Source organism: Capra hircus, chromosome 4 (assembly GCF_001704415.2).
Source record: "Capra hircus breed San Clemente chromosome 4, ASM170441v1, whole genome shotgun sequence".
In the NCBI taxonomy this organism is placed as follows: domain Eukaryota; kingdom Metazoa; phylum Chordata; class Mammalia; order Artiodactyla; family Bovidae; genus Capra; species Capra hircus.
In genome coordinates, this window is record NC_030811.1 from 68,773,141 (window position 1) to 68,796,894 (window position 23,754).

Consider the following 23,754-nt stretch of genomic DNA (forward strand, 5'->3'; position numbering starts at 1 on the left):
CTGGCTTCAGGAGTTGTGGAGCACAGGCTTAGTTGCCCCATGGCACGTGTGATCTTCCCAGACCAGGGATAGAACCCACGTCACCTCCATTGGCAGGAGGATTCTTTACCACTGAGCCACCAGGGAAGCCCTATTTCTCATTATTTAATAAACTAACTTATCTTCTTATTTCTGAACTAGCAAATACTTTTCTGTAGGTCAAGGGGTAGAGAAGACTGAACAAGGTTGCCTAAAATTGTGAAAGAGCCTGTAATTCATCTTGCACTCCACTGGTCACATACACAAGACTTTCCCCAATTACTCAGTCACCCAGTAGGGTTACAGTAATTCTGGAGATTTTCAAATGTTTAATCTACATCATCCAATAATGGAAAATTCTGATCTTTGTTTTTATCTGAGGAGCCATGCAGCCATGAAATTGAAAGATGCTTGTTCCTTGGGAGAAAAGCTATGACCAACCTAGACAGCATATTAAAAAGCAGAGCCATTACTTTGCCAACAAAGGTCCATCTAGTCAAAGATGCTTTTTCCAGTAATCATGTATGAATGTGAGAGTTGGACTGTAAAGAAAGCTGAGGGCCAAAGAATTGATGCTTTTGAACTGTGATGTTGTAGAAGACTCTTGAGAGTCCTTGGACTGCAAGGAGATCCAACCAGTCCATCCTAAAGGAAATCAGTCCTGAATGTTCATTGGAATGACTGATTCTGAAGCTGAAACTCCAGTACTTCGGCCACCTGATGCAGAGAACTGACTTATTGGAAAAGACCCTGATGCTGGGAAAGAAAGAAGGCGGGAGGAGAAGGAGACAACAGAGGATGATGGTTGGATGGCATTACCAACTCAATGGACATGAGTTTGAGCAAAGTCCAGGAGTTGGTGATGGACAGGGAGGCCTGGCGTGCTGCAGTCCATGGGGTCGCAAGAGTTGGACACAACTGAGCAACTGAACTAAACTGAGAAGTTTATTGATGTAAGCTTGTAGTTATTCTTAAATAAAAATTCATGTCCTAGGAATTTCAGAGCTCTTTTTTCACGAGATTTGATTTGTATTTTTTTTTATTCCTATAAAAGAACCTTGTTTTCTGCAGCCGTTGTCAGCCTGTTTTTAATGTTGTAAGTGTAACTGTCAAACTTACCCTTCCTTCAGATCCATGGAGGATGGAAAACTAGATAAACATGCTTGTGAATTTATGTCTCAAATAAAAATAGAGAAGCTATATGAAGAATCTCATGCCCTTCTAATGTTGGAACTATATGTCAGCTTATTTGCTTGTTTAAAATATTGGTTTGGCCAAAAAGTTCATTTGGGTTTTTCCTTATGATGTTACAGAAAAACCTGAATAAACTTTTGGGCTAGTCAAATATATTTTAAATAACTGAATTCCTTGCTTCTCAATCCCCAATTAACATCTGACATTCAGGCTTCCTAGAGAAGTGAGATCCTGTTTATCAGCCTCATCTTCACTGTGTTGATGAGGGAGGGGTTCCTGCTATAGGCCTATAGGGATGGCTGAACACACAACCCCTGACGTTGAAGAGATGAGATGGATAGCAGTCTATTAATACATATACTCAACATCCCAGGAGATGGGGACATACTTGAGGGAACAGAGTGAATAAGCAGAGGCCATGGAGGCAAACTTTGCAGTATCAAGAGGCTAGAGTGATCCCTGGCTCCAGCAGGAGGGTGTGATTGACTAGTTTGAATAATTTCGCAGGCTGGCAGGGAACTGAAGCCCACTACTCAGGGATAAGCAGAAACTGTGTCTGTTCCCTATAGTAGAGGGTCTTCTGGCTAGAAACCTTATCTGCAGGAGCAGACTGAGCATGGGAACTTGGGGTCAGGCTATTCAGGGTCCTCCCGTTTTTCCCCTAGTCACGGCGCACATAAAACTGGGCTTTAATTTTAGCCTTTATACTGCAGTTCTCAGTAGTAGTACTAATGCTTTATCAAAAGCATATGCTAATGATTGCTGTACTAAATACGTCAGGATGTTTTAAAAGCATAATTTGATCTTTGAGATTTTCTTTCTATGTGACCTTTTCTTCTGATAATATACAAGGTTTAAGATATTCTGCTGCTGTGTACAATTTAATCATAGTAGATAAAAGGTGACCAAAACATATATGCAGTGATGTGGAGGCATGAGAGATGAGAATTCTCATCTGAAAGAGAGAATGGAGTAGTGAGACTTCAGTACTGTGTATATGTGGGATGTTGTAGGAGCTAGGAAGTAGCATAAAAAGGTAATAGCTGTTAATTGAGTGCATACTCTGTGCCAAGTGCTTCTCTAAATGCATTATCTCACTGCAAGTGAGGAAACTGAGTTTAATGTTTTTGGTCATGTAAGTGTCAGTGGAGCTGTAGTCTGCATACATACAGTCTTATTTAGGGTTTATGCTGTTAACAGTACATTTTACAGCCTTCAGATTTAGAAAGCCTTATATGTCATGCTAAAGACTTTAGACTTTACCTTGTTGGCAGTGGGCAACTATTAGATGACTTAAACAGAAAAAAAACGATAGGAATTTTCATTGAAAAATACCAATCTGGTGGCAGAGTGGAAAATTACTTTTGGAGATAAGACTGGAGGCAGGGCAGTTGTAACAATCCAGAAAGTGACTGAGTCTGAAAGAAATGGAATCAAAGAAAAGAAGATTAGACTTGAGAGAGAGAGACACTCAATCATGTGGCTGACTGTGGGAGAAAAGGAAAAGTGTGGCATGTATCTGGGTGGTGCCAATAAATTTTATGACATACAGAGGGAGTAGCTTTGGGTGAGACAAGTCTGAGATATCTTAGAGGCACTTGGTGGAGATTTCTAATAACTGAGTTCTATTTAGAAAAGTGGATCTTGATCTTGAAAGAGGTTGTAATAGGTATATAGGTTTTACAGCTGCTGTTATATATGATAATCGAAGTAGTGGAAGTAGAAGAGATTGTCCAAATATTTGGGATGTTTCTTCCGAACCATCATAGGAAGATTATGCTGTTTTGGGAGGCAGCTCCTAAAAGCCTTAGACTTCCTTTGAAGAATTCATTCAGATCCCAGTTCTGAATCTCTCATTTTTTTTCTTTTTTTCATGAATTAAAAGTAGTAGCAGTTTCCTCAGAAGGTAATTGTAGATAATATTTAATTTTATCTTACAGACACAAGGGTTTTAAAAGGTTAAGAAATAATGATGTATGTTATCTCCCTTAATTTGCCTATGAGAAATGGAGATTTACAGAAGTTAAAACCTGGGTGCAGACAAAAATCATTTGTCTTAGCTTAAATGAAAACCCACAGGTTAACTGTACATTGCTGTCACAGAACTCGGTGCAGTTCAGTCGCTCAGTCGTGTCTGACTCTTTGCGACCTCATGAATCGCAGCACGCCGGGCCTCCCTGTCCATCACCAACTCCCGGAGTTCACTCAGATTCACGTCCATTGAGTCAGTGATGCCATCCAGCCATCTCATCCTCTGTCGTCCCCTTCTCCTCCTGCCCCCAATCTCTCCCAGCATCAAAGTCTTTTCCAACAAGTCAACTCTTCACATGAGGTGGCCAAAGTACTGGAGTTTCAGCTTTAGCATCATCCCTTCCAAAGAAATCCCAGGGTTGATCTCCCTCAGAATGGACTGGTTGGATCTCCTTGCAGTCCAAGGGACTCTCAAGAGTCTTCTCCAACACCACAGTTCAAAAGCATCAATTCTTTGGCGCTCAGCCTTCTTCACAGCCTTTTCATATCCATACATGACCACTGGAAAAACCATAGCCTTGGCTAACTAGGAACTAGCTTTTTCTTCCTGTTGCACTGCTTTTTGAGGTGAGCAGAGTAGAAAGGGGAGGGATGAATTCCAGGGGAAGAGAAAGAATGTTGGTGTGCAGAAGTGAATGTACTGCAGGAAACACAGAAATGCATGGGCATAAGCCACCGTTGTGCCACTTTGGGCACAGAGAAGCATTTCACAGGTAACTATGCTAATGCAAATGTATTTACTCTCTGCACTGCTGAAACTAATATTATGATTTATTCACCCAAGTTTACGTAGCTAATGAGTAGTAGAAATCAAAATCCAACTCATTCAGTCTGACTCCAAAGATCATATACTCTACTACTTCTTGTATTAGTGTAAGTTTTTATGGTTTTGCATGTATGTTATTTGAAAATTAACTGTCCACATTACAGAACTGCATTAGCAGTAACTCATAGAATGCTCATTTGACTGAAATACTACATTCTCTGACCATCCTAACTAAACAAATGAGAGTTTATTCTTGATTATAAATTTATTCATCATGTAGTACCTACCAAGTTTAGAATATAGCGTTGCTTGCTGATATTTTTAAATATTGAGACATTGTCGAGGAAGTTACATTTTTGCAGTTACTACCTGAATGCTGACTACTAAATGTATTAGACACTTTCAGAAGGATCTTTGAAATTTATTAAAAATTATGATGTGTTTTTCATATCCCAGATTGGAGGGGAAAAGAAAAAGAAAGTAACTCACATTGAAAAAAATAGTACTGAAAAGAGTTACTTTTCTTCTTTCTTTTATTTATTTGGTCCAGTGGGGAAGAGAATCCATTAAAAAAAATAGCAGTAGGATGGTTTATTTATCCTTATGACAGTGTAATAAAAAATGAGTCTCTATCCCACATCATACACAAAAGTCAATCTCAGGTGAGTTAATGGCCTAAATGTAAAGAGCAAAACTTTAAAGCTACAAAAAATATTAGAGAAAATTCCTGCAATTTTAGAGAAGGAATTTTTTCCCCCTACTCTCTAAATACTTCACTGTGTTTAGGGCTGTGCAGTGATCAAAATCAAGAAATTTCATATTGATACAGTATTAAACTCTCTCAGTGAAGACCCTGTTCAGATTTCACCAATCCGTGGTCCAGGATCTAATCCAGGATCATATTGAACTTTGTTGTAGTGGCTCCCTGGTCTTTAATCTGTAACAGTTTCTCAGCACTTTTTTGTCCTTCATGAATTTACCACTTCGGAAGAGTGCAGAATAGTTACTTTGTGGACTCTACCTCGATTTCAGTCTATTTGACGTTTCCTCATGATTAGATCTGCCATGAATTTTTGGCAGGAACATAACAGAAGTGATCGTGTCCTCAGTACATCTTACTGGGGGGCACATAATGTCGGTCTTTACTCTTAGGATAACTTAGATCATTTGGTAAAGGTGATGTGTAGCAAGTTTCTTCAGTGCAGAGTTACTGTTTATCCCTTCTTAGTTAAGTATTGTCTAGAAAGATTCCCTCACATTTTATAAATTATCCTTTTAGACTGTTACCAACTAATTTTAGCGTCTGTGGATGATAGTTGCCTGCAACAATTACTGTTGTTGCTCACCCTGGGTGATTTTCTAATTCAGTCATTACTTCTGCATTTGTTAATTTAAATTCTGCTATAATGAAGAGCTTCCCTCCATTTGTTTATCCATTTCTTAATGTCAGTATGGACACAAGAATTCTTATTTTATTCTGTGGGTTTCTCTCATTATTTAATTGGTTGCTTGAATTGTAGCCCATAAGAAAAGCAAAGTACAAAAAAGTTTCATAGTACTTTTGTGTTTAACAGTCGATGGGCAGAAATTATTTTTTTTCCCAAGTAATGTGTACTAACATTTTGGGTGCTGTTTTCAATGTACTGCTCTGTCTTCTGCTTACCCTGGTGGCTCACTGGTAAAAATCTGCCTGCTAATGCACAAGACACTGTTTTGATCCCTCTGTCAGGAAGATTCCCTGGAGAAGGAAATGGCAGCTCACTCCAGTATTCTTGCCTGGGAAGTCTCATGGACAGAGGAGCCTGGGGTGCTACAGTCCCTGGCGGTCTCAGAGTCAGACATGACTTAGCAACTAAACAACGATAAGTAGCATTATAGTATCTGCTTTTTTTCCAAGAAGCACAAGAGTGGAATATACCATTTATGTTAGGTTTATCTTTTTGTATATTTTATACAAAATAATGTTTGGATCCTAGAGAAAGCAAAGAAAAATATGGTTCTTCTAGCTTTTAGCTCTGTATTAACTTTTTAAAACTGTTTTCGATGTGATTGTTATGAAGTATCCTGTCACCTACCAGTCACTAACATAGATAAGAGAGAGTCTCCCATCCAGCCAAACCTTCCCAACAAAACCAAGGCATTCTCCCTTCCCCAACCTAGAGTTACAGTTTAAAAATATAGTAAAAATACTAACTCTTTCCTGAATCCTACACCAGTTTAGAAGGACTTGAAACAGAGATCAAATTGCCAACATCTGTTGGATCATCAAAAAAGCAAGAGAGTTCCAGAAAAACATCTATTTCTGCTTTATTGACTACACCAAAGCCTTTGACTGTGTGGATCACAACAAACTCTGGAAAATTCTGAAAGAGATGGGAATACCAGACCACCTGACCTGCCTCCTGAGAAATCTGTATGCAGGGCAAGAAGCAACAGTTAGAACTGGACATGGAACAGCAGTCTGGTTCCAAATCAGGAAAGAAGTATGTCGAGGCTGTATAATGTCACCCTGTTTATTTAACTTACATGCAGAGTACATCATGCGAAATGCTGGGCTGGGTGAAGCACAAGCTGGAATCAAGTTTGCCAAGAGAAATGTCAATAACCTCAGATATACAGATGACACCACCCTTATGGCAGAAAGTGAAGAAGTACTAAACAGCCTCTTGATGAAAGTGAAAGAGGAGAGTGAAAAAGTTGGCTTAAACTCAGTTTTCAGAAAACTAAGATCATGGCATCCGGTCCCATCACTTTATGGCAGATAGATGGGGAACCATGGCAACAGTGTCAGACTTTATTTTGGGGGGCTCCAAAATCACTGCAGATGGTGACTGCAGCCATGAAATTAAAAGACGCTTGTTCCATGGAAGAAAAACTGGCCAACCTAGACAGCATATTAAAAAACAGAGGCATTACTTTGCCAACAAAAGTTTGTCTAGTCAAAGCTGTGGTTTTCCCAGTAGTCATGTACGTGAGAGTTGGATCATAAAGAATGCTAAGCACTGAAGAATTGATGCTTTTGAACTGTGGTGTTGGAGGAGACTCTTAAGAGTCCTTTGGATTGCAAGGAGATCCAACCAGTCCATTCTAAAGGAAACCAGTCCTGAATGTTTATTGGAAGGACTGATGCTGAAGCTGAAGCTCCAATACTTTGGCCACCTGATGCAAAGTACTGACTCATTGGAAAAGACCCTGATCCTGGGAAAGATTGAGGGCAGGAAGAGAAGGGTTCAACAGAGGATGAGATGGTTGGATGGCATATCGCACTCGATGGACATGAATTTGAGCAAGGTCCGGGAGTTGGTGATGGTCAGGGAAGCCTCGTGCTGCAGTCCATGGGGTCGCAAAGAGCTGGACACAACTGAATGACTGAACTGAACTGGCTTTGAATAATATCATGTGGAAGAAGATGATGGTTAATGTAGGAGATTTTGCTGTGGGCCTAGGAGTATACTAGGGCTTTTCCAGAAAAACTCTAATATTCGCAGGTGTAGATTGAGTATAGCTCCATGTGTGTGAGAGTTTGAGGAAGTTTGTGTTTGATTATTTTCAGACTAATTCTGCTCTTGAGACCTCTTCTTGTTAACTTGTATGACTTTTTTTCTTTCTTGGATTTGGAAGTGGGCTAGAATAAATAATTTTTTTTAAAAAAGTTAGCTAGGAAGGATGGGTGTAGGGGAATGTTTTGTCTATAGCAGTGTTTAAAAAATACCCTGATGATAGAACAGTTTCTCAGGAAGATACGTTATCCTTTACTGTGGTGGACACACTTTATTTTCTTTAGCAGCTGAGAAATCCAAAAATCTTATCTTTTGAAATTCACAAAGACCAGATGAAGATACTGCAGTTATAGCTGGTAAAGTCCAAGTTGTGTTTTGGATTTTCAGTCAGCTCCCATTACTTCTAAATACTCAGCGGCACTTCTTTTGACCCACCGTTCACTTTGGTAATTGTGACCCATCTGTTAACTCTTTTGGGTTTACTGTATGCATTTTGTGCAATAACATGGGCAAATAAGTCTAAGATGAGAAAGTATAGAGCAGTTTTGCTTTCTCGGTAAAAAACCAAAATAAAACTGAATAAAAGTCTAAATGATATGTATTTTTTATTAAAATAACTAAAAAAAAACTCAACAATTAATCATTTCACTAAATATGCTATGTGCATTATATATGTGTGTGTGTGTATATATATATGTATATAATATACTGCTTGCTATCAGTACTTTAATTTTGTCAGCTTACTGGTAGTGTGTAAGTCTTCAGGGCTAGTAAAAACAATTTCTTCAAAATTCTAAAAGTTTCCCAAAGAAATATTTGATAAATTCATGAGCAGGATACCACAATTTTTATTTGTTGCCTGTGGTAGTGATTAAGGCTTTCTTACATTTACCCCAACAGAAGAAGGAGAGAAATAAGGGAGCAAAGGAAATTAAGACATTTATATAGACATAGGAGATTCCAGTGTATGTTTAGCATATGCTGTCTTCCATTCTCTACACCACCTTTGCCTATTTAAAATCACTTATTTTCTATATTTTGCCTTTTGATTTTAATAATACTTTTAAACAGTTTAGAAGAAAATAATTTGAAAACACATGAAATATATATTTTTAATTAGCATATAGTAGAAGTGTGCCCTTCTCTTTTATGACTTTTAACATGTGTATAGATGCATGTACCTATTACCAAAATCAAGATAGAAAGTGATTCCATCACCCCCCAAAGCTGCCTCATTTTCTTTGCCTTCACTTCTCCCATTGTGTTCACACCCACTTCTCCCAGCCCCTAGGAGCCATTAATCTGTTCTCCCTTGCTATAAAATATTGTTTATTTGAAAATATCATATAAATGAAAACATATCATTGCCGTGTAACCTTCTGAGACTGGTTTGTTTCATTTAGCACAAGGCTTTTGAGACTCATCCAAGTTGCTGCATGCATTGATAATTTGTTCCTTTTCATTCCTGGGTAGTATTCCATTGCATAGATGCATTATCACTTACCCATTCACCCATATGTGGACATTTTAGTTGTGGATTGTTCCTGGTTTTGAGCAATTTTGAATAGATTTTTGTGGAAACACAGAGTTAGATACCTGGAAGTGGAATTGTTGTGTCATATGATGTGTGTTTATAAGAAATTGCTAACCCGTTTTCTCTGCCAGTTGCACCATTTTGCATTGCCAAAGCGATGTTTTAGAGCTCTAGTTGTTTTGTATCCTCACCAGTACTTGGTATTATCAGTCTTCTTTATTTTAGCCATTCTATTAGGTATATAATGGTGTTTCATGATTTTAATATTCATTTCTGTAATAATGATATTGCACACCCTTTTTTGTGTTTATCTTCTCTTTATCTTCTTTGCTGAAGTGTGTTCACGTCTTTTGTTTACTGTTTTCTTACTGTTGTATGTTGATAGTATATGTTCCAGATACAAATTGTTTATTGGATATGTGATTTGCTGATATTTTCTCCAGTTTATGGTGACTCAGATGGTAAAGAATCCACCTGCAATAAAGGAGACCAGGGTTTGATCCCTAGGAGAAGGGAATGGCAACCCACTCCAGTATTCTTGCATGGGGCATTCCATGAACAGAGGAGCCTGGGCAGGTACAGTCCATGGGGTGGCAAAGAGTCAGATATGACTGAGCTACTAACACACACTCTCCAATTTGTAGCTTGTCTTTTCATTCTTTTGTTGTTGTTGTTATTGTTCAGTAGCTCAGTTGTGTCCTACTCTTTGCAACCCCATGTATTGCAGCACGCTAGGCTTCTCTGTTGTTCACCATCTCCCAGAGTTAGCTCAAACTCATGTCCCTTGAGTCGGTCATGCCATCCAGTCATCTTGTCTTCTCTTATCCCCTTCTCCTCCTGCCTTCAGTCTTTCCCACCATCAGGGTGTTTTCCAATGAGTCTGCTCTTTGCACCAGGCGGCCAAAGTATTGGAGCTTCAGCTTCAACATCAGTTGCCTCAGTGAACATTCAGGATTGTTTTCCTTTAGGATTGACTGCTTTGATCTCCTTGCAGTCCAAGGGACTCTCAAGAGTCTTCTCCAAAACCACAGTTTGAAAGCATCAATTCTTGTTTTGTTTTTTTAGCATCGATAACAGAGCATAAGTTTTTAATTTCAGTAAAGTCCAGCTTGTCAGCTTTTTTAATGGATCGTGGTTTTAGTGTCACGTCTAGAAACTTTTTGCCTAAGCCCAGGTCATGAAGGTTTGTCTTCTGTTTCCTTTTAATTTTTGTTAATTTCTGTGTTTTTCATTTAGAGCTATGATCCATTTTGAGGTAATTTTTTTTAGTAAGGAGTGAGGTTTGCATAGTGTATTTTTTGCTCATGCGTACGTATCTAATTGTTTGGATATCATTTGTTGAAAAGATATTTTTCAACATTGAATTGCCTTTGTACCTTTGTCAAAAATCATTTGGCTATATACATGTGGGATATATTTTTTGGCTGTCAACTCTGTTCCATTCATTGTCTGTCCCTTTGCCAATACCATGCTACCTTAATGGCTGTAACTAACACTTTTTATTATTGTATTTTTCTTTTCCATTGTGGTTTATTACAGGATATTGTACATAGTTCCTTGTGTTCTGCAGTAGGACCTTGCTGTTTGTGCATCTTATATATAGTAGTTTGCAACTCCTAATGTCAAACTCCCAATCTGTCCTTGCCTGGTGCCCCCAAAACCACAAGTCTGTTCTCTGTATTTGGAGTCTGTTTTTGTTCAAAGGTGTGCTCACTGGTGTCATATTTTAGATTCTCTATATAAGTGGTATTCTATGGTATTTGTCTTTCTGACTTCCTTTCCTTGGTATGGTAGTCTCTAGGTCTGTCTGTGTTGCTGCTGCTGCTAAGTCGCTTCCGTCGTGCCCGACTCTGTGCGACCCCATAGACGGCAGCCCACCAGGCTCCCGCGTCCCTGGGATCCTCCAGGCAAGAACACTGGAGTGGGTCGCTACAAATGACGTTATTTCATTCTTTTTTTATGGCTGAATAGTACGTGTGTGTGTGTGTGTGTGTGTGTGTCTGTGTGTACCACATCTTCTTTATCCATTCAGCTGTTGATGGACATTTAGGCTGCTTCCATGTATTGGCTATTGTGAGTAGTGCTGCTATGAACTCTGGGGTGTATGTATATTTTCAGTTATAGTTTTGTTCAGATACATACCCAGGAGTGGGATTGTGGTTCTTTGACAGCTCTTTTTTTAGTTTTTTTAAGGAACTTCTGTGCTGTTTTCCATAGTGGGTGCATCAATTTACAGTCCCACCGAGAGTGTAGGAGGGTTCCCTTTTCTGCACACCCTCTTTTCAGCATTTATTATTTGTAGATTTTTTAACAGTGGCCATTCTGACCTGTGAGGTGGTACCTCATTGTAATTTTGATTTGCATTTCTCTAATAATTAGCGATGTTAAGAATCTTTTCATGTGTCTGTTGGTCATCTGTATGTCTTGGAGAAATGTCTGTTTAGGTTTTCTGCCCATTTTTTGATTCAGTTGTGGTGTTGAGTTGTATGAGATGTTTCTATTATATTTTGGAAACGAAGCCCTTATTGGTCACATCATTTGCAAATATTTTCTCCCAAATAGGATGTTTTTTCATTTTATTTATGGTTTCCTTTGCCGTGCCAAAAGCATAAAATTTTGATTGGGTCCCATTTTTTATTTTTACTTTTATTTCTTTTGTCTTGGGAGACTGATCCAGAAAAACATTGGTAAGATTTAGGTTAGAGAATGTTTTGCCTTTGTTCTCTTCTAGGAGTTTTATGATATCATGTCATATATTTAAATCCTTAAGCCATTTTGAGTTTATATGTGTTTTAAGCCATTTTGAGTTTATATGTGTTTTAAGCCATTTTGAGTTTATATGTGTTTTAAGCCATTTTGTGTTTTGATGTGAGCCAGTGTTCTAACTTAATTGATTCACATGTGGCTTTCTTAACACCACTTGCTGAAGAGACTGTCTTTTCTCCATTGTATATTCTTGCCTCCTTTGTCAAAGATTAATTGACTGAGGCATATGGGTTTATTTTGGGGCTTTGTATTCTATTCCATTATGATCCGTATATGACTGTAGCTTAGGTGATGTGAACTCTTCAACTTCGTTCTTTTTCAAAATTGTTTTGGCTATTCTATTTCATTTGCCATTACTACTTTGCGTTTACTACTGAAAGTGAAAGTTGCTCAGGGGTGTCCAACTCTTTGCAACCCCATGGACTATACAGTCCATGGAATTCTCCAGGCCAGAATACTGGAGTGGGTAGCCTTTCCCTTCTCCAGGGGATCTTCCCAACCCAGGGATGAAACCCAGGTCTCAGCAGGCAGATTCTTTACCAGCTGAGCCACAAGGGAATCCTGTTTACTACTGAGGGTGTGAATAATATTTATTTCCTCTAATTTTCTAGCCAAAATCTTTTTTTTTTAAATACTTTGGTGATGTTTATGGCTGTTCTGGGCATTAGAGTGATTTCTTGATCTTGCTTGCATTTAAGGGAGGGCGTATTAATACATACCCAAAATAATCTGCATTCATTGGATTCTTCAAACGTAGAAAAATAATAGTATAGGAAGCATTGGTGTTAGAATAAGCTTGTTACAATGTATCAAAGAAATTCTTGGATCTTGATTGGACGTTCATTGAATTTGTAGAATAGTTTGGGGAAAATTGTTATTTTACAACAGGGAGACTTATAGTCCATGAACCCAGCATATCTGTTTATTTAGAGCTTCTTTGATTTCTTTCATCAGTTTTGTGTAGTTCTCAGAATATTAGTCTTGCACATATTTTGTTAGAGTTTTACCTAGGTTATAGGTTCTTGCTCGCTCCTCTTGCTTAGTCTTGTCCAACTCTTTGCAACCCCATGGACTGTACCCTGCCAGGCTCCTCTGTCCATGGAATTTTCCGGGCAAGAATACTGAAGTGGGTTGCCATTTCCTACTCCAATTTTGGGTTTTTGAGTAGTTTTCTTTATTTGTTTAAGACTCCTTGGGATTTTTCATTGGAAAGTATCATGTTTGCAAGTAGAAAGTTTTATTTATGAAATTGCCTTTCATTCCATTTTCTTACCTTATTGCGCTCTCAGTGTGATGTTAGATAGGAGGGATGAGAACAGACATTCTTGTCTTGTTCCTGATTTTAGGGGGGAGCTTTCTGTCTTTGACCACTAAGGATGATGTTAGCTATAGGTTTTTTTGAAATATCTTTTATCAGATTAAAGACACTGTCTTTTTAGTTTGCTAAGAATTTTTATCATTATTGGTTGTTGAATGTTACTAAATAATTTTCTGCTTCTATTGAGGTAGTTGTGGTTTTTCATCTTAATCAGTTGATTAATCATGAATTACTATCATTTATTTTCAAATATTGAAACAGCCCTACATTTCCAGGATAAACTCCACTTGGTTGTGATGTGTTATCCTTTCTATATATAATTGGATTAAATTTGCTCATATTTTATTGAGGGGATTTTTGCATCTACCTTCCGGAGGATTTTGGTCTTTGAGTTGTGTTTCTTATAGTATTTTAGTCTTTGGTATAAGACAGTGCTGTTCTTTTTAAAAAAGTTGGAAGTTGTTTTCACTTCTGTTTTCTGAAATAATCAGTATAGAATTGGTATTTCTTCCTTAAATACCTGTTAGAAGAAAGCTGGAAGTTTTTATTTGTTGAAATGCTTTTAACAATAAATTTGATTCCTTTCTAGATCTAGGACTATTTCCTTTTTCATTATTTCTAGTTTCCACATCAGAGCAGTGACAAGTGGACAAGATGAAATAAGGCTTTTGTTTTTGCCAAGTGTGGTCCCTTAATTCAGTGACTGCTTGAGTGTGTATTTTAAAAATCACCTGGAAAGCTTCTCTCAATCGTGTGTTCTGGGCCTCACTTCCAGAATCTAATTCAGTTGGTTGGGTAGGGCTCATGAGTGTACATATCTGACAAGATCACTGATCAGCTTAGTTTTATTGTATAGTGATTGGGAAATTATTATAATTACTCAATTTCTTCACTAAATGATAATACTGGGCTTGTCATCTAACCTTTCAAAATAAATATATATATATATGTATATATGTATGTATTCATTAGTGTTAATCTCTGTAATATAGCCCTTATTCTCTTGAAATATGTCTGTCAGTATACCTGTTGATGGTGCTTCCTTGGTGGCTGAGACGGCAAAGAATCTGCCTGCAATGCAGGAGACCCGGGTTCAGTCCCCTGGAGAAGGGAATGGCAACCCACTCCAGTATTCTTGCGTAGTGAATTCCATAGACAGAGGAGCCTGGCAGGCTACAGTCCATGGGGTCACAAAGAGTCCGACACAACTGAGTGACTAACGGTTTCAAATTTCAGTTTCATACCTGTTGATATTTGTCTCTCACTTATTTTTGAGCTAAAATTTCCTAAGATTCAGTCAGGTGTCATGTTCAGAGCATTTTGAATTTATGCTTTCTTCCTCGCTACATTTTTCTTTTTACTAATTGGTGACTTTATAGATAAGTACATCTGTGACTGTATAGACACATGCATATATTTTTGTTGTTGTACCTAAATGTTTCTTAATTCTTCATACATATAAATTTTCTTGATAGGTCATTTTTTTCCATTTTAGTTTAAAAGAAGAATTTGCTTATAAGAAAATCTTTTCTATATAGGCAGCTTTGAATCCTTAAATGCATTAGTTATATGTATATTTTATCTGCATTCAGCTTATGCATTGTGATTATATTAAATAATTAAAAGAGTAAGGGTGTTTGAGTGAAAAAAAAGTCAGTCTTTAAAATCTTAAGCCATTTTCAATAGAATTTTGAAGCAGTATAACTCCTCATGGTTCTTTTGTTGTTTTAGCAGAGGCCTATGCTATGGAACATTTATATCTTCCTTTCTGTTTCAGGTGCGCATAGCAGCCAAGTTCATCATTCATGCTCCTCCTGGAGAATTTAATGAAGTGTTTAATGGTGAGTGTTTAATTCATAAACAGTAAGTCTTGAGGTATCCAGTACTCATTCTTTAAAGAATAAATTACATAATCAGTAACTAAGCTAAAGAGAATGGGTAGAAAATTCTGTATTTTCTGAATTGCAATGAAATTTTTGTCAGTCTGCATTATGTAAGGTCTACAATATATTTATGACATAGATTATTGTATCTGATAAATTTTAATCCTCTAAAAAGAATAACATTAAATCATTTTAAAAGACAAGAAAATTTTAACTATTCTTTGGAATTGTGATGTGCATTTTTTAAAAATTTCTAAAGGAAAGATTAGTGGATTAATAAGAACAGCCAAGAAAGGGAGAAACACTGTTTCACCATGCCTGTTTCACCTGCTTAGAAAATGACATCACATGTAAAAAAATTTGTTGTTTAAATTATAGCTCATAAATCAGTTACCAGTATGCCTTTCTTTAAACCTCATACTATATGGCAAACAGTTTTATAATTGTTCACCCATAGATGAGAAATTTAAATATAACGTAGTCTCCTGGTTGCTGTAAGAACTCTAAAATACTTCGTTTTAACAGTAAGAACAATGTGGTTGAAACATTGAAACAGTCATGCAGAAAATGGCTTGTAGTGATCTTTATACAAGACTTTTTTTTTAACAGTTTTGAGAATAAGCTACCATCAGTTCAGTTCAGTTCAGTCGCTCAGTCGTGTCCGACTCTTTGCGACCCCATGAATTGCAGCTCTCCAGGCCTCCCTGTCCATCACCAACTCCCGGAGTTCACTCAAACTCACATCCATCGAGTCCGTGATGCCATTCAGCCATCTCATCCTCTGTCGTCCCCTTCTTCTCCTGCCCCCAATCCCTCCCAGCATCAGAGTCTTTTCCAATGAGTCAACTCTTTGCATGAGGTGGTCAAAGTACTGGAGTTTCAGCTTTAGCATCATTCCTTCCAAAGAGATGCCAGGGTTGATCTCCTTCAGAATGGACTGGTTGGATCTCCTTGCAGTCCAAGGGACTCTCAAGAGTCTTCTCCAACACCACAGTTCAAACGCATCAATTCTTTGGCGCTCAGCCTTCTTCACAGTCCAACTCTCACATCCATACATCTACTTCAAATATTTGGCCTTTACTATGTCTTGAATGGGTATTCAGTTTCATTTTTTAAATATTCTACTCCAGAGTAAGCTATTTAAACCTGTTTTTTAAGAAGTTTAATCATTCATTTTCATTCATAGTATAAGATATAATGGAATCTCACCTCAGAAAAGATTAGTTTTGAAAGTCAAAAAATGAGGCAAAAATTGTTGCTGTTGTGCAGTCAATCAGTTGTGTTCGACTCTTTGCATCCCCATGGACTACAGCACGCCAGGCTTCCATTTTCCTTCACCATCTCCCGGAGATTTCTCAAACTCATATCCTTTGAGTTGGTGATGCCATCCAATCATCTCGTCCTCTGTCATCCCCTTCTCCTGCCTTCAATCTTTCCTAGCATCAGGGTCTTTTCCAGTGAGTCAGGTCTTCACATCAGTGGCCAAAGTATTGGAGCTTCAACTTCAGCATCAGTCCCTCCAATGAATGTTCAGGATTGATTTCCTTTAGGATTGACTGCTTTGACCTTCTTGAAGTCCAAGGGACTCTCAAAAGTCTTCTCAAACACCACAATTTGGAAGCATCAACACCACCTTCTTTATGGTCTAACTCTCACATCCATACATGTATGCTGGAAAAACCATAGCTTTGACTATATAGACCTTTGTCAGCAAAATGATGTCTCTGCTTTTTAATATGCTGTCTTGGGTTTTTCATAGGTTTTCTTCCATGAAGCCAGGCGTCTTTTAATTTCATGGCTGCAGTCACCATCTGTGGTGATTTTGGAGCTCAAGAAAATAAAGTCTGTCACTGTTTTCACTGTTTGCCCATCTATTTGCCATGAGTAATGGGACCAGATACCATAATCTTCATTTTTTGAATGTTGAGTTTTAAGTCAGCTTTTTTCACTCTCCTCTTTCACCTTCATCAAGAGGCTCTTTAGTTCCTCTTTGCTTTGTGCCGTAAGGGTGGTGTTTTTGCATATCTGAGGTTATTGATGCTTCTTTTGGCAATCTTGATTCCAGCTTGTGCTTCATCCAGCCCGGCCTTTCACATGATGTTCTCTGCAAACAGGGTGACAGTATACAGCCATTATATACTCCTTTCCCAATTTTGAACCAGCGCATTATTCATGTCCAGTTCTAACTACTGCCTCTTGTGCTGCATAAGGCTTCTCAGGAGACAGGTATGATGATCTGGTACTCCCATGTCTTTAAGAATTTTTCACAGTTTGTTTTGATCCACACAGCCAAAGGCATTAGCTTAGTCAGTGAAACAAAAGTAGATGGATGTTTCTCTGGAATTGCCTTGCTTTTTCTGTGATCCAGCAGATGTTGAAAATTTGTTCTCTGGTTCCTCTGCTTTTTCTAAATCCAGCTCTTATGTCTGGAAGTTCTCAGTTCACGTACTGTTGAAGCCTGACCTTGCTGGCATGTGAAGTGAGTGCAATTGTGTGGTAGTTAGAACATTTTTGGCATTGTCCTTCTTTGAGATTAGAATGTAAACTGACCTTTTCCAGTCTTATGGCCACTGCTGAGTTTTCCAAATTTGCTGGCATATTGAATGCAGCCCTTGAACAACATCATCTTTTAGAATTTGAAATAGCTCAGCCATTTCAAATCCTAAAATACCCTAGAAAAATCCCCTAAATTATCTACAAACTGTATTAATGTATGATTTAGTACATAGAGTTACATATGGTAGTTGTTACACATTTAAAAATTTAACCACTGAGCTATACTCAGGAAGAATGGTAGTCTATATTGTGAAAAATCTGAAAGTTAAAATATTCTCCCTTTCAAAATAACTATAAAATCTGAAGCAAAAAGTTGGGAAGCTGGGGAGAATTAAAAAATACTTCTGTTTCCTGTAGGGCTTAAACTCTGTGTTAATATTCAGTCTTTTTAATCTAAATACCCGTTAATATGTGTGATGGTTGGGACATTAAAGAAGACAGAGTCTCTTCTCCCTTGGGTCAAAATTGGCGTTTAAAACTGAAATTGATAGGGGGAAATTGCACTAAAGTCAGTGGCTCCCAAACTCCTGTACAGTTTACAGAGCCAAGAATAAATTATAATTCTGAGAGAAGTTTTTCACTTACTGTTTTGAGTTAAATGCCTTACAAATGTATTCATCAGAAAGACCCTTGAAGAATATATGAGTCCTAGAAATTGCTTTTGTAAGTCTCATTGGAAATTAATGTTGAGTTGATACATTCTGTGTTGAGGTCTGGTAGATTTGGGCATTCAGTAGGCCTGGGCTGGGGCTGTGGAATGGAAGTGGGAGATACAAGATATGTAGGTTTTAACTACATATAGGAGTATATTAGTGTTAAAAAGGAATGAAATATTTGAAGGGATAAAAATCTCATGTATTTGATTATTTTTATGCTATTTTTGTTGATAACATTAACATCAATAATTTCATGGACGCCACAAAGGGTAGAAATGCAGAGTCATAATCTTGTCAAATTAGTGCTTCCCAAGTGCTGTTTCCCAGATTGACTGTTAGAATCGTTACAACATAGATTTTTGGTCTTAGTTTTCAGGGAACTGATGTGTTATCTGGGCAGGAGTTCTGACGTGTATACTGTTCTTTGTTTTTTTTAGACTCCCACTCATCACCCATTGTTCTAATGTGTGGTCTGACTTGAAACCACATCCCTTAAGAGTAGTTTTTATTTTATTCAAATTCTTCTCTTTCTTTCATAGTATTCTACATATGATAAAAGTTTGAACTTTTTTTTCCAGAGTGAAGATAACAGGATCAATAGATTCTGCTTTTAAATTATTTTCCCATTTAAATGCGAGAAGAGACACTACTGTGCAAAACCACTGTTAATGCTTATGCTTTAAATACTGAAGATACAGGAATCATATGTGTCAAGTAGAATTGCCAGTTTACTTTGTGAGAAAGAAATACCTATAATTGTAAATATCTTTGTTTTAGTTTTTCAGGCAGAAGCTTCCATTGTTTACAATCAGTTAATTTAGAAATTAAATTGGAATTGTATTAGTGGTTAGTCAAAGAGATTTTGTTTTTTTTATTGTGACCTACTGCTGAAAAGAGGTATGTGAATAGGCAATATTTTTTCCTTTGGAATAACTTTATATTTTTATTGATTCGTAGTCATTTTAAAATTTCTAAAGTGCAGAAGAGAATCTAGAATCACACAGAATTCTACCCTCTCTTCTCCACTGTTTGAATAAAATACTTAAAACATATCTCAATTTATACTCATGTATATAACATTACATAAGTTAGTACTTACTATGCATGATGAATTTCCTCCTTCCTGTTTATTGTATATTTATTTCCATGTTGATAAATGCATATCTACATTATATCTACTAGAAGCCCAATTTTACACTATAAGAACTATTGTCTGTTGTATTTAACCAATTTCTTAAGTTATTTGTTATTTTCATTTAATGAAAAAATTAGGATACTTTGTTATATGTATATTTTATGATAGCAATTATGTACAATAGCCAAGTGTGTAGGGAAAATAATGAAAGAAAAAACACCAAGACTAGAGTAGAATTTTGTTTGGTTTCTGGTGAAATTTTGTAATTTTTTTTTCCCCAACTAAAAATAGTAGTTCTGTTTTAATGATTAATAGATACATGTCTGCATAGTTGAGTCTAAAATTAGGACAAAGTTAAGAATCAACAAACAAAATGAGATTACTCAGTCAAGTAAAGTAGTTATCCATATCCAACTAAACACATTCGTCTGTCATTGAACATGAGATGTCTGAGAAACAAAATGCCTACGTCTGTACTGCGTTCACAAGCCGTTTCTTGTTTTAATCACTTTTTCCATAAAGCAAATACATTTGAGACTCATGATAGTATTGTCACACTAAGAGGCATAGTCCTCAGTCTTTGGCAGATCTGTTCACATCATCTTTTTGGTGTAGGTTATCTTCACTTTATTCTTTGGAGACATAAAGAAGAAAGTTACAGGTACAGGTGGTTACAGTCTCAGTCTGCCTGCATTTGAAATAACATATTTTTATTTCATTCCATCTCCTATTTCCTTTCCAAAATCTTTTCTTTTCTTATTAATACCATGATGTGTTTCTGTGGTTATTTTGGTCATCAAGGTAATATTTTGATCTTCTGTACATATTTTGGGGGGTGGGTAGGAGGCTAATACATGACTGAAATAACCTAAATTCAGTCCATAGAAATTTCAAATATAGGAAAATAGTAATACTGAAAACATAATGTTTGTTTTGCAGATGTTCGGTTACTACTTAATAATGATAATCTTCTCAGGGAAGGAGCAGCCCAGTAAGTATTATGTATTATATTAACATAATTAAAGTGACATGGGAAAAACTTTTAAAGGGGTTTTTAGGTACTAATCCATGAAACAGATACATGTACATCAAGTTCATATATATGTACTAGATTAGAAGAGAAATATTTGGACCACACAGGGATATAGAGATATAACTATAACATGAAACTCGGTATTCAGTGTGTGTGGCTTATATACTTACTGCTACATTTTGACATTTGTACAGTTGGATAAAACTATTTTAGAAACTTTGATTTTTAAAATTGTGATACTTTCAATTTTATGCAGGCTTAACTTTCTATTAAATGCTTGATCCTAATAGATACTTGAGAAGGACCGACTACTATATAGCACAGGGATCTATAGTCAATATCTTGTCATAACCTGTAGTGGAAAAGAATATGAAAAAGAATGTATATGTTTGTATTACTGAATCACTTTGCTGTACACCTGAAATATTACAGATCAACTGTACTTCAATTTAAAAACTAGATTTTTGAGGGTTAGGAACTTATTTGTCTATAAATACCTAACATAGTATCTGACAAATGCTTACTTAATAAGTATTTACTAGATTTGTGAGTAAATCAAAGAATCACTAAGCAGTTCTAAATCTTAATATATCATCTTTGGACCAATGACCACAATCATGACTTGCCACAACTATCTTAAGATTTCAGAGAAATAATTTGTTTTCTTTTCTTCTCTCACCTCCTTGAATAAGGCCTGTGGACCCATATTTAACTAATTTCTTTACTCATTTGAAAATGATGAAATTAAACTTTAAGGTGCCTTTCAAAGAGTGTTCAGTATCCATACAGCCACTTACTTTCATCTTAGAATACTACCAGAATGTGAAATCTTGACTAATGGGGAAAATTTGCTCTAATCCTTTTTTTGTAATGTTTGAAGGCTTTATCAAATAAATTTGTTTTTTAGACTTAATTCTAATGAAGGTGAAGGTTCAGCAGACTTCTAGACATTTCTGATTTAAATTCCTGTTATCTTTTCCCCATTTTTTAAATTGAAATAGTTGATATACAATATTACATATGTTATAGGTGTACAGCATAGTGATTCACAACTTTTTAGAACTATATTCCATGAGTGATTACTACAAAATGCTGACTATATTCCTTGTTGTACAATATATCCTTGTAGCTTATTTATTTTATACATAATAGTTTGTGCTTCTTAATGCCCTGCCCTTTTCTTGCCCTACCCCCTTTCCCTCTCCCTACTGATAACCACTAGTTTGTGCTCCATATCTGTAAGTCTGTTTCTTTTTTGTTATATTCACTAGTTTGTCCTATTTTTAGATTATACGTATAAGTGATATCATACAATAGTTGTCTTCCTCTGACTTATTTCACTTAGCATAAATGCTCTCTGTGTCCACCAATGTTGTTGCAGGTGGCAAAAATTCAGTATTTTTTATGGCTGAGTAGTATCCCATAGTACATATTTACTGCTTCTTCTTTATCCATTCAGCTGTTGGTGGACACTTAGGTTGCTTCCATATCTTGGCAATTGTAAATAATTCTGCTATGAACATTGAGGTGCAGGTATCCTTTTGAAGTAGTTTTTTTGTTTTCTTCCAATATAAACCAAGGAGTGAAATTGCTGGGTCATAAAGCAGTTCTGTTTTTAGTTTTTTGAGAAAGCTCCATATTGTTTTTCACGTGGTTATACCAGTTTACATTCCCACCATCAGTGTAGCGGGGTTCCCTTTTCTCCACATACTTTCCAGCATTTGTTATTTATGTTCTTTTGGATACTAGCCATTCTGACAGGTGTGAAGTGGTATCTCACTGTGGTTTTGATTCACATTTCCCTAATGATTAGTAATGTTGAACATTTTTTCATATGCCTGTTGATCATCTGTATGTCCTCTTTGGAAGGTCTGTTCAATTCTTCTGCCTATTCTTTAATCAGGTGGTTTTTTTTTTTTTAAACGGTGATTTGTATCAACTTTTTATATATTCTGGATCTTAATTCCTTATCAGTTATATATCATTTGCAAATATTTTTTCCTGTTCATTTTGTCTTTTTGTTTTGTTGATGGTTTCCTGTGCTGTGCAAAAGGTTTTAGGTTTAATTACGTTCCTTTTATTTACTTTGCTCTAGGAGATGGATCTAAAACTAGTTGCGATTTATATCAAAGAGTGTTGTCTATGTTTTCCTCTAGGCATTTTATGATTTCCAGTCTTACAGTTGGGGCTTTAGAGTTTATTTTCATATATGGTATTAGAGAATGTTCAGATTTTATTGTTTTCCATGTCGCTGTCCAGTTTTCCCACACCGCTTACTGAAGAGACTGTCTTTTCTCCATTTAATGTCTTGCCTTCTTTGTCATAGATTAATTGTATGTAAGTATGTGAATTTATTTCTGGGTTCTCTACTCTGTTCCGTTGATCTATATGTCTGTTTTTGTGTTAGCACCATACTGTTTTGATTACAATAGCTCTGAATTAGATTGGCCCAAAGGTTCATTTGTGTTTTTCCTTAACATCTTCTGGAAAAAAACAAACAAACCTTTTGACCAACCTGGTAGTATAACTCTGAAATATGAAAGCATGATTCTTCCAGCTCTGTTCTTCATTCTCAAGATTGTACAAGCTGTTAGGGGTCTTTTATGCCCTGTTATCTTTTAATAGCAATGTTTATATATTATTTTTTATTGTGGGAAAAATATACCTAATAAAAAGTTTAACTTTTTAATGTTTTTTAAGCACACAGTTCTTTGGCATTAAGTACATACACATTTTGTATAACCATCACCACTATCCATTTCCAGAACTTTTTTTTTAATTTTCCCAAACTGAAACTCTACAATTTCCCATTCTCCCCTCCTCTTAGCCCCTGGGAATTATATTCTGTTTTCTGTATGAATTTGACTTCCCCAGATACCTCTTATAACTGGAATCATACCGTATTTGTCCTTTTGTAACTGGTTTATTCTAGTAAACAGAATGTCTTCAAAGTTCTCCTGTGTTGAAGCATGTTAAAACTTCCTTCCTTTTTAACACTCGCTGTGTGTGTGTTTTGTGGATTAAAAAAATGGATAAACATTTTGTTTTTTCATTCACCTGTCAGTGGACATTTGGGTTGCTTCCACCCCTGTTAATGATTGACGTGCTTAATAGAAATCAGTTTACTTGATACCTTTGACTTCAGTCATTAGTTTCTGAGTGAATAGCCTCTTATTCCTAAGTTCTTTAAACCTTTTAGATTATATATCCAAGTAAAATTTATTTTCTTTCTTATAGCATATAGCATGTTGACAAAAGTCTTAAAAAAGTAAAGGAAATGTACACTGTTCATGACCTTTTAACAACAGTACTTTTCAGAGTAATTGTTTCCTCTTGAGTTCTCTGTGGTAAATAAATGTGGGTT

At 36.5% G+C, this 23,754-nt stretch overlaps 1 protein-coding gene across 1 annotated transcript in view; it reads left to right on the forward strand.

Moving 5' to 3' along the window:
• The window catches only part of CAPZA2 (capping actin protein of muscle Z-line alpha subunit 2), a 57,776-nt gene that overhangs the window by 13,389 nt on the left and 20,633 nt on the right, over positions 1 to 23,754 (forward strand). Inside the window, exons 2-3 of the mRNA XM_018047188.1 lie at positions 14,905 to 14,968; positions 20,297 to 20,348. Of these exons, the coding sequence (XP_017902677.1) occupies positions 14,905 to 14,968; positions 20,297 to 20,348 (116 nt within the window). The remainder of the gene's footprint in view (positions 1 to 14,904; positions 14,969 to 20,296; positions 20,349 to 23,754) is intronic.